The 16,925-nt window shown below is 29.9% G+C and overlaps 1 protein-coding gene across 7 annotated transcripts in view; it reads right to left on the reverse strand.

Annotated features, from left to right (window-relative positions):
• The window catches only part of Nhe3 (Na[+]/H[+] hydrogen exchanger 3), a 211,701-nt gene that overhangs the window by 56,611 nt on the left and 138,165 nt on the right, over nucleotides 1–16,925 (reverse strand). For 6 of the 7 annotated variants that reach the window (XR_012756898.1, XR_012756899.1, XM_075369806.1 and 3 more), the window contains exons 12-14: nucleotides 13,956–13,988; nucleotides 3,284–3,484; nucleotides 893–985 (exon numbers count right to left, since the gene is read on the reverse strand). Coding sequence is in view for 5 of the 7 variants with exons in the window: in XM_075369806.1 (XP_075225921.1) it covers nucleotides 893–985; nucleotides 3,284–3,484; nucleotides 13,956–13,988 (327 nt within the window). In the remaining 2 variants the exon portion in view is untranslated. The remainder of the gene's footprint in view (nucleotides 1–892; nucleotides 986–3,283; nucleotides 3,485–13,955; nucleotides 13,989–16,925) is intronic. The other variant, XM_075369834.1, reaches the window with a different exon arrangement.

Genomic DNA, 16,925 nt, shown 5'->3' on the forward strand with positions numbered 1-16,925 from the left:
AATCTTTCCTATACATACAAAAAATAGGCATATGATGTGTAATTTCAAGGCGATGAATAAGAACGTTGTTTTTTGAAAAAACTGCGGATGCTGCCATCTACTAAGAAATTATCCAACAGTTCATAGCCTTACTTCAAGAGAATAAGTGTGACTGCTAGTTACAACAGCTAGCTACCATTTGGACAGTACCATTTGCCATATGGCTAATGGTGCTGTCCAAATGGCAAATGGTAGGTTGCTCTGCTATGGAGATGTTACATGATTATTTTGGTTGCAGTATCATTTCTAAAGGATTGTGGCCTCCAAGATCCCCTGATCTGACAAGTCCAAACTTCTTTCTGTGAGGTTACTTAAAAGAAATTGTTTATGAAGCCATCCACATACTCGGCAGGGATTTAAGACAAACATTAGCAAAGCCATCCAGGAAATACACAGGGTACAGCTAACAAGAGTAATCAGGAACGTGGTCAAACATGACAAGAGAATAGAAGTAGATCGATATCATTTTCAACACTTTCTGCAAACTATTATGTATTTTCCAATAAACTATTATTTATAGACTAAACTAACTGGAAGGGCCTCTTTTAAGTTGAATACCTGTAGCAAGCTTAATACATAAATTTATATATGTAGACAAAACGTTTTTTAGATCCACGTTTTTGGAATGCTTTTTGTATGAATTAATAGAATATTTTGCTTGCTAATTAGGTATGTTTATAGGTGATTCTTGTTTATATGTATAAAATTATAAATTAATTATATATTCATACAATCATACCTTCATTCCTTTAGCTTAAATGATTGTTTATGTTTCAAAACTGTGAGTAAATTAAGTTCTTTATTAATACTATGATAGAAAATCAGCACAAAGTTAATAAATTTCAATTCTTACCATTTGACGTCGATGTGTCTGGTCACCACCAGCTGATATTTCAGTCTCCTCAAGGCAAAGATCAGAATCAGAACCTGATCTGCATCTAGTATCCTACAAAATCAATATTAAATACAGCAACATGTTTTAAATCAAACTGAAGTAAAATGAAAAATAATGAACACTTATTAGCTCCAAATCAGTTTTTTTTTGTTACAAGGTATTTGACATATAAATCTTATTCAGTATATATGTTTCTGATACATATGAACATCTGACACATAAAATTCACTTAATGTAGCTGACACAAAAGTGAATTCTATTTTTCTACTTTTTTTACTCTACACAACTTTTTAACCTCAAAAACTACATCCTTAATTCCTTGTATTAGATCTTATCTGTTTCTTCATACGGAATGTTTACCTTTTAGACTTATGCAATCAAATTAACCCAGATGATTTAATACATGGACTGTATATTAACTCATCTGAGTTAATTTCAGGTCATCTGGGTCTATGGACCACTGACCTTGTTACTCTTTTACAAGGTTTAGCCCCAAATTTCTCTTATCTCAAATTAGTCTTTAAAATTTTTGTTTTAAAGATTATTAACTCCTCTAATTTTCAAAATCTCCTGTAACATCCGATTTAAGATTCTATTTATTGTTATTCTAACATTCTTATTATTTAAGATTTGCTATTATTAAAGACTACACTTTGATGGAATATATTTACATATTTCTAAATCCTAAATCTACATTTGAAGCTAACAATTTCTTTTTTTTAAAGAAACTTCTCCTGGCTTTTGCCAATCTACTTCTTTATGTCTCTTCTGTACATTATCCATTTTTCATAATTTACTACTTAACAAAAATTTTTTTGATATATATAATAGATATATTATTTTCTCTTATTCCAATGTTTAATTTCAATTATCTGTCTTTCTCTCAATCATTAACTATTCTTATATAATGTTGCCGAATGGCTCTGACGGCACGTGACACTTACTAACCTTATGGTGGTCCTGAAAAGGGCCACTTTTGTCGTCAACTGGCTTTGACAGCTCATTGTAATTGCTAACCTTACGGTAGCCCTGAGAAGGGCTGTTGTCGTCGAATGGCTTTGACGGTTCATAACCCATAACTTTGTGGTGACCCTGAAAAGGGCCGTTTTTTGCATTAGTTCTGAGAAGAGCTGTTGGGTCTGAAAGCTGGTCTCTGGTGAAGTTGGGGAGTTGCAGCTCATCCATTGAAGTCCAACTGGGCTTTCTCCTAGCGGCAGTTGGGTCCCCACTACAGCATGGCAATGGTGGCCCCCAGAGCCCCACAGTGTTGGGTCAGCATCGATCGTCCTTCACCGGCGTGGTAAGGTGGTTCTCCCAGAGAGATCCCACACTAGGCCGGCTCCTGCTGCTGAGTCCACTGGCCAAGGTGACTGAAGCCCAGTGAGCAGGAGCTGGAGTGGGAAGGTAGCGTCTGCGTCTCCAGCAGCTCCCTCGGTGAGCCAGCCAGGCCTGCTGCTCCGACAGGGATGTTGGCATCCGCCAGGGGGTCCCATGTTGAGCTGGCCAGGGAACTTCTTCTATCTTCTTGGTCTTCTCCAGGTGGTGGTCGACGATGAATTGCAAATTCACGCTCGTGAATGCTCTTTTATTGGAGCCGGGGAGTGGTGGGGCTGCAACACTGCTATGGTGGGAGTGATGCTGTATCAGCGCGTCCATATACTGTGCGCTTGCTTACATGTTGTTATTGTTATCGCCTGCCCATATTAAATTAGGCATACATGTGGTAACAATAACATTGTGTTACCCTTCTTTACTTTCAAATTGAACTTTTCCCCTAACCAATGATTCAAATGGTTTCTTATTTCCTACATTAATTTTAACCAAAATTGACGACATCATCAGGAATATAAGAATTATTTTTATTGGTTATTTGCTTTCTTTTCACAAATCACCATGTTAAACAACTGCTGGATGTAGATATTTACATCTTTTTGAACGGGTAGCCAAATAATACAACCAAAAATATTTCTTGGCTGCTGTCAATAACATTTAAAATGAATTGAAAAATTATATATATATATATATATATATATATATACTGCTACTACTAATATGTAACATTAAAAAGAATGAAACCAATCAAGTGTGTTTGACATTTGTCTTCTAAAATACTGGATAGAGTATATATCAACTGAACTACTCTTTAAAGTTTATGACACTGCTCATCTATGTCGATAGAAAAATTTAATTGATCAGAGCCAACAAAATTGCAGTTAATCATGAATTCCAATGTACACTAACAGTATGTTGCTTGCTTCATAACTTATTACAAACTATTTTCCAGCCATTAAGCATTTTGAAACAGGAAGCAGCCATTACATGTATGACCTCATAGGAAAAAAAGATTACCTGTGTCATCTGCTCTGTTGTTGTTAATACTCTAGCGATGGGGTTGCAACACACAGGAAGGGTCTCCAGAAGAGTAGGACGAGCATGTGTTAATAAGGGTTTTAAATACCGCACATCCAAGTCACCCCATACCTTAGCCAACCAAGCTTTCTCACTACTTCTTGCAGTAGGTGTAGTTCCTTCTGGTGCTCCATCTCGATCCTGCCACATAAAATTAATTAAAAATTTAGTAGATGTGAAAAAATCAACTTTGATTCAAAATCAGTTGATATCACTTTTGATAGCTTTCCATAAAATTGAACAACTTTCAAAAACCATTTTTTACTCACTTATAAACACAGAAATTAAACAAAACTTGAACCTGTTATGAAACAGCATAATATAAAAGAGTACTATTAACTCTGAAATGTTCAGTTCACCATCTACTTTTTGATTTTTTAAAATAAACTTTAGCTCTTTGATGGCTCCAGAATTGAGGGAAGAAGACCTGAGTGATGTTTCCATGATTATAACAACCCCCCCCCCCCAAACTTAACTATCGCATCAATAAATTTGGATTCAATTTTTTAATCCAGATTCCATATTATACCCACTGAAAACTGATTCAGTTTCACTAAACATAAGAAAATGAAGCAAGATTGTTTTTTTAGCTTCCTTTTAAACTGAAAGTAGTTGTTTATTCTTCTTTTCTTCTATTAATCAATAAATCTATAACATAATTTTGAATTACATCTTTAAAAAATCAATGGTGTACAATCTACACTGTAAATATACACAGATTACATGTTCAAATGTACATTAATAGAGCATGCATTATATGCTCAAAAATTTAATAGTATACTCTGACTGATTATACTGTAAATATGAACAGTTTACATGTTTGCACTGTACATACACAAACACTCACCCTAGCACTAAGTATTAATATAAAAACCAAAAATGAAACATTAAAAAAAAGAATTCAAATTGTATCAAAATTTTAAATGTAGAAAAATTAAATTTTTATTTTTTTAACACTTGGGAATGAAAACTAAAGTGACTCAAATTATGGATAAACACTAATAAAAATGAAGATTAATATTTTGTAACATTTCTCATAATCTACAAAATCTGCACGACAAATTTGTCCAAAACGTTGTATCACTTTATGTAAAATGAGTTTGATAATATAATTTTTACAACGTATGCCATTATTATGAGAATTAAACGGTAGATTTAGTTCAGGACTAAAACCAAAAGTTTAAATTAACTTTTAGCTAGATTAAAATACTAGAATAAATATAGTGATTTAAAGTTAACTCTATGGTCATTACTAGAGTAATAATAACTAATAGTAATGGTATTCAGTGTAATATAAGGTCTAATTTCTACATCAATGTAGATTGGCCATCTAGACATAAGGTAATATTTAACATTACCATCCAACCTATCAATACTTGTGATGAAACTGTGTAAAGATTCCTCACAAAATACTCATTCAACTTTTAATGAAAAAAAGTCATAATCTAGTATATGAAATAAATATAAAGATAGCATTTATCCTTTTCATTATTTTAATTTTCTTTTCTTATCAGACCAATCAAAATTACAATTTAACGATTTTCAAATAAAACACAATTATATTGCTACAATAAATGGCATATATAATTAAATACTAAACATTTGCGGAATAAGTAAAAATCTAACAAACAATAAATAATGAAGCAGAAGAAAGAGTAAGTTATGAGTTACTTTTATGGCATTAATAAAAAAGAAAGAAAAAAAAATGCTGCGCAGATCAAAATGTTTTGACATTATGTATTCAAAATGTTTCACCAGCAATATGTAAATTTCAGGTTAGTAATGAAAACCAGCTACTCTTAAAACCAAAAAGGGAAATTTTAAAAAATCCAGTTTTCCATTATTCCTTACTACTTAGATTCATAATCTTAATTAAAATTAATGAGGATGTGTGTGTGTGTGTGTGTGTGCGCACGTGATTATATATTTGAGTAAGGGGGGATTGCAAACATATATAAAAATATGGACTATACATTTTTATACAAAGCTGTAAATGTAATCATGAAATGAGTTAAAACCAAATATTAATATTAAAATTATGTGTATGAGCTAAGAAGACAGACAATTTTCATAGTAGAGGAAATAAGTAATAATTATATACATTCTTAATAAAACAGATTAATAAATCAATATTAAATGCACATCATTATAAAACCTGCCAGATACAAATAAATTTATTTAACTTTACAAGGCAAAAATAAAAGAGAAAGGCTGGTATAACACTTTTACATCTTTCATGCATTTTCAACACCTTCAAACTTAATAAACAGAATTTCATTCAATGATTACTGATTATTTAACAAACATACATACACCAAACAAATCTGAAAAATTCTAGTCAACTGAAAATTCTCTTTATAAAAGTACTCTAAATATTTTCATAGTAAACTAAAATTGTAAAGTTTCGTTGATTAGAAATAAGTTTAAAGTTTATTCCAGTAATTACTTAATAAAATTACTTTTAATAAAATAATTTACTTATTAAATTATACTTTAATAAATAAATTATAATAGTTTACTTTTTAATAAAATAAATAATCATTCTGGTACTTAAAATAAAATTTTTATTGCTGTTACACAAAAAAATCTAAACATGCAAAACGAATTAAATCATACAAGCAAAATCAACACGCTGCATGGATACCAATACTGTTAATCATGCTACAACCATTGAAATTTAATGAAGCACCCGCCTCATCACAAAAGATGATCTTTACAGATGTTTAAGTAAGCAACCAGTTCCATGTAATGATTTAATCAAATCATTTTCTCAAAAATAAAATAAAATAATTGTCATTCTTCCATCTACAAGTATGAGTAAAAAAACAATATCTTGAAGCACTGACTGAGAGTAATATTTAAAAACTTATAATCTTTACAAACCATACAAATATAAATATACCACAGCACACACTTGAAAATTTCAAAGAAGTGAATTTATTAAAAATATATTTTTTTAATCTACATAGATTCTTTTATAAACATTTGCATTTAGTTAAAATAAATAATTCAGTATAGTAGAATCAGGAAAAAACAAAATCAGGGATAACAACACAATTTCATAGATGAAAAATATATAAAAAAAACTTCAATATAAAATGTACGGATAAATAATCAATGGAACTTAAGAAAAATTCATATACATACATTTTTTTTTTCTTAGTTACAGACAATATTATATATTGTAATAATTTTGATAAAAAATTAGAAAAAATATTACAAAATTACATTCCAAAACAAATACTACTAACAAACTGATAGCCTTCCTGTTGATTATCTATTTCCAAGATTCCATCAGAATTGTTTTTTATAATACACAGAACAAACACTTAATTAAATTAAAAACACAATAACAAAATAATATACTGACAGATTCATTTGATGAGAAACATTACTCTATTTTACCAAAACAACTCAACACAATGTGATAACTATCAACATACATAAAAAATGTATTGCACATTAAACTTTAGTTACAAATAAACACAATAAACAAATAGATTTTTTTGCCCTCAACATAAAAAAAACAAATTTTCAAAATATTCAGAAAATAAAAAATAATAAACACTTTCATTCACCATCTGCTTTTAAGATGTACAATCTACAGACTATTCAACACACCCAACTGCATGAAAACTAACAGAAGAATCAAGATTACAAATACCTAGCATTCACAAATTTACAAAACACATTCATTGACTTACTCATATATAAAATAAACACATAAATACATATAACTCATAAATGTTAAAAATCTGGGAACAATGTAGCCTACAACAAAATAAATCATTATATACATAATGCAGTCACCAAATGAACACAATTCCCCTGGACTGCAGTGTTACACATTGATCAAATGGGTCACCGTTTCAAACAAAAACACAATTAACAATTAGTTAAGTCCTACACAAAAAGATTCAACCATTTACTGAGCATTTTACAGACATAAATTCACCAGTACTGATAACAATCTTAATATTCTACACATAGGAAAAATGGACTATAAAACAAAACTGCCAGCAATAACAGTTGATGTTAGTGTGTTAACAGCAGTAGTCATTGAAGGTAGTTGCAAAGACAACTGAAAATATTTCAATGTAATTTTTTTTAATTAGTATAATATTTGATTTGTAATTGCAAACATTATACTACACTGACCATCATGAACAAAAACAGTAAAAAAAGAAAACAAAATTATTTTTCCTACCATCATCTCTACTAGTATAACCTTGTTATGATAGTTGATCCAAATTTTTACATTAGAACTTTGTTGTACTGTGTAGCATTTTATTCATTATAGTCTACTTAATTTCATCATAAAAAGAAAAGAAAGATATGGAGGCTACAAAAAAAATTGATGAGATTTATATATATCTATAATACAAGTGCATGCAAGTAAATGATACTTTCAGTCAGTTAATTAGTTAAATCACAGAGTTAAATATCAGAGATCTTCCTTAATTCTATTAATAATACAATTAGGAACAACTACATAGACTTTGGTAATTACCAACAGCTCGTTTCAATCCAAAAAAAAAATCAAGTAACATCTTACACTTGTTAATTTGAATCAATGGTTGTTTTAATTTATATCAGTAATATCAATATTAACAAACAAACTGCCTAACATGAAGATATAAAACAAAATTCGTAGACTGAAAGAACGGCAACACAAGTTTGAAATTTCTCTTATTTCATCGATTTACCATTGCTGCTCTGTTCATAAATTATTCAATAATTCATTATTTTATATTTCAATTATAAAAACTGCATGTATAATTTGCCAACTTTTATGGAAAACTAGCAGTGTTTTTCATCTAAAAGTTTTGGATTTGAATCCTAATCAGACAACCCTTTTCATATGCTGTAAATTCATCAAACATCATAGGTTACTGTTAAATTTAAGTACCTTAATAATAAAAATAACCTTAGAATGAATAAATAATTAATAATATTTTTCTAATTATTAGTATTATTTTTACTATCATTACTTTTCGCCAATTAATCATTACTCTTATTATTGTTGATCACAAAGAAACACAAGCAACATTAGTTGAGAAAATATTTCTAAATTATTTTCTATTTCTTACTGTTTCTGTTGACATTAGATCATTTTGAGCTTTACTTTTAGTTCCTTAATAATTAAAAATCGGTGCTGAAGCTGATCTAAGGATCAAAAAACATCTCTCAATTGGATAGTTCTATTCAATTACTCTTTTAGCATGATAATAAGTAATAATATATATTATGCTTAAATTTCTTTGAAGTTGCATAATTGTACACATTTTTTTTGTTTTTTTCAATAGAATTAGACTAGTATAGATATATACTATCCATCCAATCACTAACTTTTGCTTTCTATGACTTAATGAAGTTTAATTTATTATAAATACAAGGACGAGACAAAAATTATCTTCACTTTCGCCAAACACACCTTCATGCTAGTCAAATTTGCCTTCTGCACATGTGAGTTTAGAGTTGGTACAACTGCAGTCACATGTGCAAAAGTTGATTCTGATAGCATCATTTGCATTCCGGTTATTACAGTGTAAATATGTCTGCTTTGCTAGTAGTTTACACCAAGAATGAACAATGAGCAGCAGCCTGATTTCTCTGGTAGGACAGTGTATAAGGGGCTGAATGAAATTCATTGTAGACTTTTATTACAACATGGAGATAGTGCTTTATCATGTTAAGGTGTTTTTTCATGGATCGAGAAGTTTAAAAGTGGATGGACGAGTGTGATGCATGAGAAGGAAGCAGGACGCCTGTCAACCTCTAACACAGCACGACAAGATTCAGCAAGCTCAAGAGATGGTTCTGGTGAATAGGCAAGTTACTGTTGATGAAGTAGTGTCTTTTGAACATCAGTCATGGTTCTGCTCATCAAATCATCCATGATGAGCTTGGCTTTTGAAAAGTCTGTGCACGATGGGTACCAAGGCAGCCTGCCTGAAAATGGCTTGCCATACCGTTCAAACCATCAACAAATTGAATTTTGAGGTACTGGAATACCCTCCTACAGTCCAGATCTTGTTACCTTCAACTGTTTGGGCTTCTCAAGGATCATCGATTTTCTACACGCTCTTAATGTGCAGGAAACAGTACTAAAGTGGCTTTGTGACCAACTGAAAATCTTCTTCTTGGAAGGAATATGTAAGCTTGTGGACTGCTGGACCAAGGGAAATGGTTGTCAAGGGAAATGACTATGTAGAAATATTATGTGCATGTTGGACATCTACCTTTTCTAAATAAAATGTAGATTGTACATAATTTTTTATTTGCCCTTGTGTACATATATATATATATATATATATATATATATATATATATATATATATATATATACATATAAAATTCAGTTAATGAAATTTGTTAACATTAATTCAAATTTTCAAATTGTTCATATACTGTGGTTGAATCTGATGAAATTATAGTGTGGCTAACAAAAAATATGTTCTAACGTCTATCATAATTTGTAAAAAAAAAAAATTGCAAAAATTCCTGTAATATAGCAAATTAAATCTTGACCTTTTCTCGAACATAACCAAAATTAATCTAAACAAGAAGCAAATTGTTACTTATAAAGGTATTAAATAAATAATCTCTACCTCCTTTAACGTTGGTGTACACAATTTTCAAGCTGCTCATATCAATAAATCTTAATAAATGTCAAATAATTAAAATACTTATTTAACTATTGTCAAATTTCAAGTTATTTTAATGATTAATTTCATGATGACAACTTTTAAAAATAAATGGGAGAGCCACCATTGTATTTTTTTTAACAAAACTGAAAGTCTACATGGAAAATTTTAGTTCCTTCATTTGGCCAAATCTACAGATAATTGGTTGGTCAGTATGTCCAGCAAATTACTTTTAGTGTATTCATTGAAATTTTGAGACATTAACTGCGCAATAAATAAATTTAATTTTAACATAAAACAGACACTAAATCGTACATGATATTTATTTTGACTAATATTAAACGACAATTTTGTTCAACATTGGTCTGTGATGAGAAGTAAGAGACAAGGTATAATAAGCAGTAAGTAGAGGTACTCGCATCATTGGCATCGTTCAATGAGCACGCCGTGCCAGCTTTGTGATGCTCCTGACTTAAATTGACCTATCTCGACAAACTCTAAACACAAACACATGAATCGCTGTGGTATCACGTCTAAGTCGTGAGCTACACTGAATGGAAATGAGCGAGAGCACCAGTTTTGGCCGATCTGCACTGTGCCCCCTCCCCACCAACCTGCTTGCCAGTGATGCAAACTCAAAGTCGTATCAGCGAACTGACCATGTAAGTTATAAAATGACAATGCATTTATGTCTCTGAGGCTAATAGTTACGGAGTTATTAAGGCGGATGATATAGACCTTTTCGTTACGCTAAAAATTTCTGTTCTGGTACCTGGATGTTTTGGTGTGATTTTAAGGACGTTTTACGTCAAAATGATTTTTTTTTAACCTCAGTATTCTACCAAAATTATTTTTCCACCGTAATAAACAGTTTTAAAATAAGAGTGACAAAATATTAGTGAAGCTATTAAAAAAAGGGAATTCAACTTGAAAAAGCTTTCTTTTATATCTGCTGGGACTGTTATTACCCAATAGTAAAAATACAGGTGATTCAAAGAAACGGGAAATTTTGAAAGTTGTGTTGGTAGCCATGGGCAATTGGTACCACTTGATAAGTGGCGCCAGCCTCTCTAACCTAACCTGCCATTTAGTTGTCATGAATCCTTGGAGTGGTGCGCAACATGCATTTGCTATCAAAGCGTTTTACAAAAACAATGACAGTGTGGAGGGAGCGCATAGAGAATTTTGCCGTCATTTTAATCTGGGACGACATGACCGTGTTCCATCAGCACATGCAATTAAAACATGGATATCTAATTTTGAGGAAACTGGTTCAGCAATGAAAAAGAAACCTCCAGGCCGTGAGCGAACCGTCCATACACCACAGAATGTTCAAGTTTTACAAGATGCTGTCACACGAAGTCCACATCGGTCAATCCGTCGTCTCTCAGCATCTTTACAATTGCATAGTTCAAGTGTTCGAAGAATGTTAGTGAAGGACTTGCAATTCCATCCATACAAGTTGCAGATCGTCCAGGAACTGAAACCGAACGATGCAATTGTGCGAGCACAATTCTGTAATGTAATGCTTCAGAAGATAAATGATAACGAAGAGTTTGTTCACGAACTGTGGATGTCAGACGAAGCGCATTTCCACCTCAGTGGATTTTAACAAGCAAAATTTCAGATACTGGGCACAAGAAAATCCTACGCAGTTACACCAGCGTCCGTTGCACAGCCAGATCGCCTGATCTCTCAGCTTGTGATTACTTTTTGTGGGGTCACCTTAAAAGCAAAGTGTTCCACAGTAGACCTGCGGAAGAACTGAAGGCAAAGATCTGAGAAGCAATTGCGGAAATTCCAGTTGAGATGTTACGTCAAACCATGAACAATTAATGAAGAGACTTTGTGAGTGTTTACGTAGAAGAGGAGGTCACCTGGAAGATGTCATCTTTAAAAAATAAACTAAAATGTATGTATCCTAAAATGGCAACATTTGTACAATTACATGAAATAAAATTCATTTTCTAAAAAAACATTTTTCATTAACGTTATTTAATTTTTAAAATTTCCCGTTTCTTTGAATCACCTGTATTAGGCACTTTTTAAAATTTTATTATTAGGAGCTTGGTGATGTTTCTTTATGTATTTTAATAAGGAAATTTAGATGGACTGAGTGAAGATTGGAAAGATGCTAGATTCTTGCTAGGATTGAACCTGAGATCAGTTGATGTAGAAGCCTGATTGCTGTAATGTTATTACACACCTTCTGCTTATAAAACAGTACTCCAACTACTGGTCAAATAACATTTCATCATGTTTATATAATTATAACTTATACTCAATTCTGTATTATATGTAAACTTCAGAAAAAAAAGCTAAAATTACATTTTCTCTTAGTAAACATGAATCTAATTTCATGGAGGATGATGTATTTGACTTCTGTTGTAAACAGAGATAAAAAGACAAATAAGATTATAATAATATGGCTACTCCTTTGGTATATAAGCCATTGCATATTTTTAAAAACAGTTCTGGTCCAGTACAAATATTTTTAAACATCTACCATCACTAAAATAATGGACACAACATGAAATCTGATAAGGACAAAGAAATAAAAGCACATTTAAAAAATACGTGGGATAAAGATTTTTTTTTCTGCATATATATAAATTTATAAACATTTCTTGTTTAAATTAGTAATTAATAGTTTTTTTTTTTTTTTTGGTTAAAATTACTGAGGTATATGACACATTAGATTGATGTGTTTTCTTTCCCTAGCCTAACAAATTAAATAATGATTGATACTTCAAGAAAATATACATCAGGTTAAATATGAATAGAATAGTTACCACCAAATAAAAGTGTTACTAAAAAATTTGGCAAATGAGGTCATGGAATGAACATCAAGCAAAATTCAGCAGGCAGTACAACTCAAACAATGAAATGCATTAAAATAATTACTTGGCAATACAAAAAAAAAATATTCTGCATAAGTCGCTTGATGACAGCATTGCTTAGTATAATGACAAACTGAATAAAATAAAGTATATTCAGTGAAAGAAAATTTTTTTTTAATTTCTTAAATTTTGTTTTTAACATTAAATTGTAATAAAAATAAATTTCTATTTGGAGAAAGCATACTCTGTTAGATATACACAGGTATTCAAGTCGCTTTCACACAACTTCAAACCATAGATCACAATCTTTCTGTTTGATAATAAATTTTACGTGAAAATTTTAAGCAAGATGTGGATTAAGAATGGAAAACTATTTAAAGATATACAAAGAATATTAGAACGATCTAAATATTTAACATACCTACTAACAACATAATTGTTTGAGTGTACTATTTTGATGTATAAGACTAGAAAAAATATATATATTTCCATGAATATATCAATTAATTTTTACTGATATAATCACAGAAAAATATTTTTTTAAATTATACATAAACTTCAGTCAATCATGTATTTAGAAGTTAGCTTTAAGTTTACTTTTAATGCAGATGGGTCCATGGTAGTTTCCATCATGAGCTGACTAATAGTGCCAATTACCTGTTTACATAATGAATAACAAAAAATAACACATCATTTAAGGATTAAAAAATATACATGTATTCAGAATTACAATATAATCCTTCATATTATTAAAGATATTCTGGTTAATCTTCAGTATTTAGAAAAAAATTACGTATAAACAGAAACAAAATCAACTAAAAGTTAAATTGCAAATTAACCACTCCATTCAACCCAACAAGCATTACCAGTTCTAATCATAAATAAAACATTTTAAAAGTATCTACAAACTACAATATGTAAATTCAACCCAAAACAATGAAGCATAACAATGTTAAATTAATGCTAATGGAATACACAAGTAAGGTTAGTGAAACTAACCAGTGAATAATAAAATTAATGGTTAGACTAGAAACCCTTCACATTAAAATAAAAATTAACCAAAGCTGAATGCAAATATATCACACAATAAACAAAAAATAGACATAACATGGCATATTTACGTACCACTGTAGTATTTCCAAATGAATTGTAGGACGCCTGCAAGGAATTGTCGAGGGCAATCATGTAAGGACAACGGTAAGAAAAACACAACACATGCATCAGACAAGTAAAAACAAAAAGCAATAAAAAAAATTATGATGTATTATTGTACACATTACTCTTATTTCAGTTTATTTCAAAACAGTATGGAATTTCAATAATAAAAGATATGATTATTAATGATTTAAAAGTAATGCCCTCTCTTCTATTAAAAAAAGGTGTTAACATAATTTATGAAATATCAAGAAGATTATTAAAAATTTGAGAAACATTTAAGAAAATTGAATCATTTAAAACAGTTAACAAAAAATATCAACACTGACAACTAAATACTTTTTAAAGCCTGTTGATAAATTACTTTATATTACTTAAATGTGTAGAACAAATTATCAAAATTGTACTTTGGCTTACATCAACAATTAAAATCCAAAATATTTTTTAACTAGGGCACAGTATATATTAGATCACAAAGATAAACAAGAAATATAACATATTCATTTGTAAAGAGAAACCTACCTCTTTTGAGTAATTAAATAATAAAAATATGTTACATAAAATAAATAAAACTCCCATTCATCTGTTATCTTATAACAATGTTACAGTAAATTTCCAATGTAACAGGAAACATTTCCATGAGAAGACTAGAAATATTTGAATAAATAGTTTTAAATAAAACTTTCTGAATGCTTATACAGTGAAAAATGAAAATTATAGAGCAAGTTTTTGAAATTGAATAAGGGACTTCACATATTAATATAAAATTAAAATATACATAATTTTGAAAAATTGATAAAAAAAGTTTTTTTATAAAATTCATACAATTTCATAAATTTTGTCATAATTCATACAATAAATAATTTTAAGAATATATAAGTTCCTAATATGAATAGGAGCAATCAAATATAACTATATTCAAAGTTATAACTACTTGGTAAACTGATATGAAACAGCTTTCTTCTCTCTGCTGCAGTAGCATAACAATAGGTTTTATACTGCAATGACAGTTGGTAATCATGAAACCAGACTAATATTATCATCTGTTAGGTATAGATAACAGGCATAAAAATTAATCTTATTAATTTTTTTAATAAAATCTTAGGTTGTCATTTTGGTAAAAAATAAAAATTGACTGTAAAGAACTGAGATTTGTAAAATTTTTGTTTTGCAACATGATAACACAAAGATGTTTCTATAGGTATAATATTCATTAAACTGAGAATACATACATACATGAATAACCGTGCATTCACAAACACACATTCTTGGGCTCTCTGTGCTACTACAGGAGAGAAAAATAGAGATGTTAGAAAAGCCCATAAAATTACCATTCCATTAAGTAAGCTGCAGCTTCCAATGCCAATAGCTGGAACATCCAGCTGCTCTATCAACAATAGCTGGTAAATGAATGGGTGATTAGTACTGTTCTTTTTAATGTACTACATAATATTTAAATTTCAATTAAAATTTCTCTTATAATTTTGTTTAATGTAGTAGCTATAGTATATATAATTAGTAATTTTTAAAATAAATTCATTTTTAGATAAAAAAAAAAGTAGTATGGCACGACTCAGTATATTGTATGACAAGATTTATTGTTATTTGTATCACAAGTAATGTTTTTTCTGAAGTTAATGTTACTTCTGTTAAATAATATTCTTTATAATGGTTTATCATTATTTATATTTATACAATTTTAAATATTTAGTGTAGGAAATTATACTGTAAATTTTGAATTAATGTTTTATAAAAACAAAATTTTAAAATTAAAATTCTCCTTTTTTATTTTTGCCTATATTTTTTTTAAATTTTGTAGGCTTTTTATGTAATAACTACTGTAAAGCTCAAACCAAACTAAGAAATAATTAATTTTAATACTGAATATAAAACAATATACAAGATTTAATACAAAAAGACATTGCAGTTTCGGTTAAAGAAAATATATTCCGTAGAAACAGAAGAAAAGCTCAAACTGATCTGCCAGGATGAAATCTGGGTGAATCAAAATCACTGAAAAAATTATGCATATCAAGTAACATAAGCAGCATCAGTTTTAGAGTTTTTATCCAAAAAAGGACTGCAACTTCTTTCAAGATGGAAGAATCCATCTCAAAACAAAAATATAGAGAATGCCACGTAATCTTTTAACTGAGCCACACTAGAGATTAACACAAACAGTTGAACATTAAGTTCAGCTGAGCAGAGAGAGCTTATATGAATCAACATAGTGGTTCAGAAGAGGACTGTGCAACTGAGGTGATAACAGTTAGCACTTTGTGCTTGTGAAAAAGGTGCTAGAGAATAACAGAGAAAAAGGATTGTGGGTTGAATAAACACAAAAATACATGAACTTCTCAAACGATTTCTAACACGAAGTTCTTGTAAGAGGTTACATGAACTTATCTTGTTAATATTTAATGTGTTTCTTTAATATGGGTTATGTAACTGACATTTTATCTTGCTTCAAATTCTTTAATTTTCAGAATGCTACTCTCAGAAATGTTCTCGGTATTGAAGAATTGCAGAACCATTAAAATATAACTAGCACTATCTTACATCTTGATGACTACACAACACCTGGAATGCTTCTTGAAGTAGAATTAGAAACTGAAGGGTGTGAAATAAGGGAAACGCTAAGAGTATATGCTATGTTTATTAAATCAGTTCCTGTACAGTACAAAACAGGCACAGTGTACAAAGTGTGAAGTTCATAAAATGGCAGTACAACAACAAGGTTTCTCTTTTTTACCACTATCAATAAAATTCTATAGAATTAATACAGCTCAAATAAAAGGGCAAACAACAGAAACACAAAACACTTTTAAATCACTTTTAAACAAAGAGGCAACAGCAAACACAATACTTTTTACTGAAAGACCAAATAACATAATTTGTAAACAAGCAAATCGCTCACAAAATACAAAAATTTCATCAAAC

This window comes from Lycorma delicatula, chromosome 1 (assembly GCF_047948215.1).
Source record: "Lycorma delicatula isolate Av1 chromosome 1, ASM4794821v1, whole genome shotgun sequence".
NCBI classification, from domain to species: Eukaryota; Metazoa; Arthropoda; class Insecta; order Hemiptera; family Fulgoridae; genus Lycorma; species Lycorma delicatula.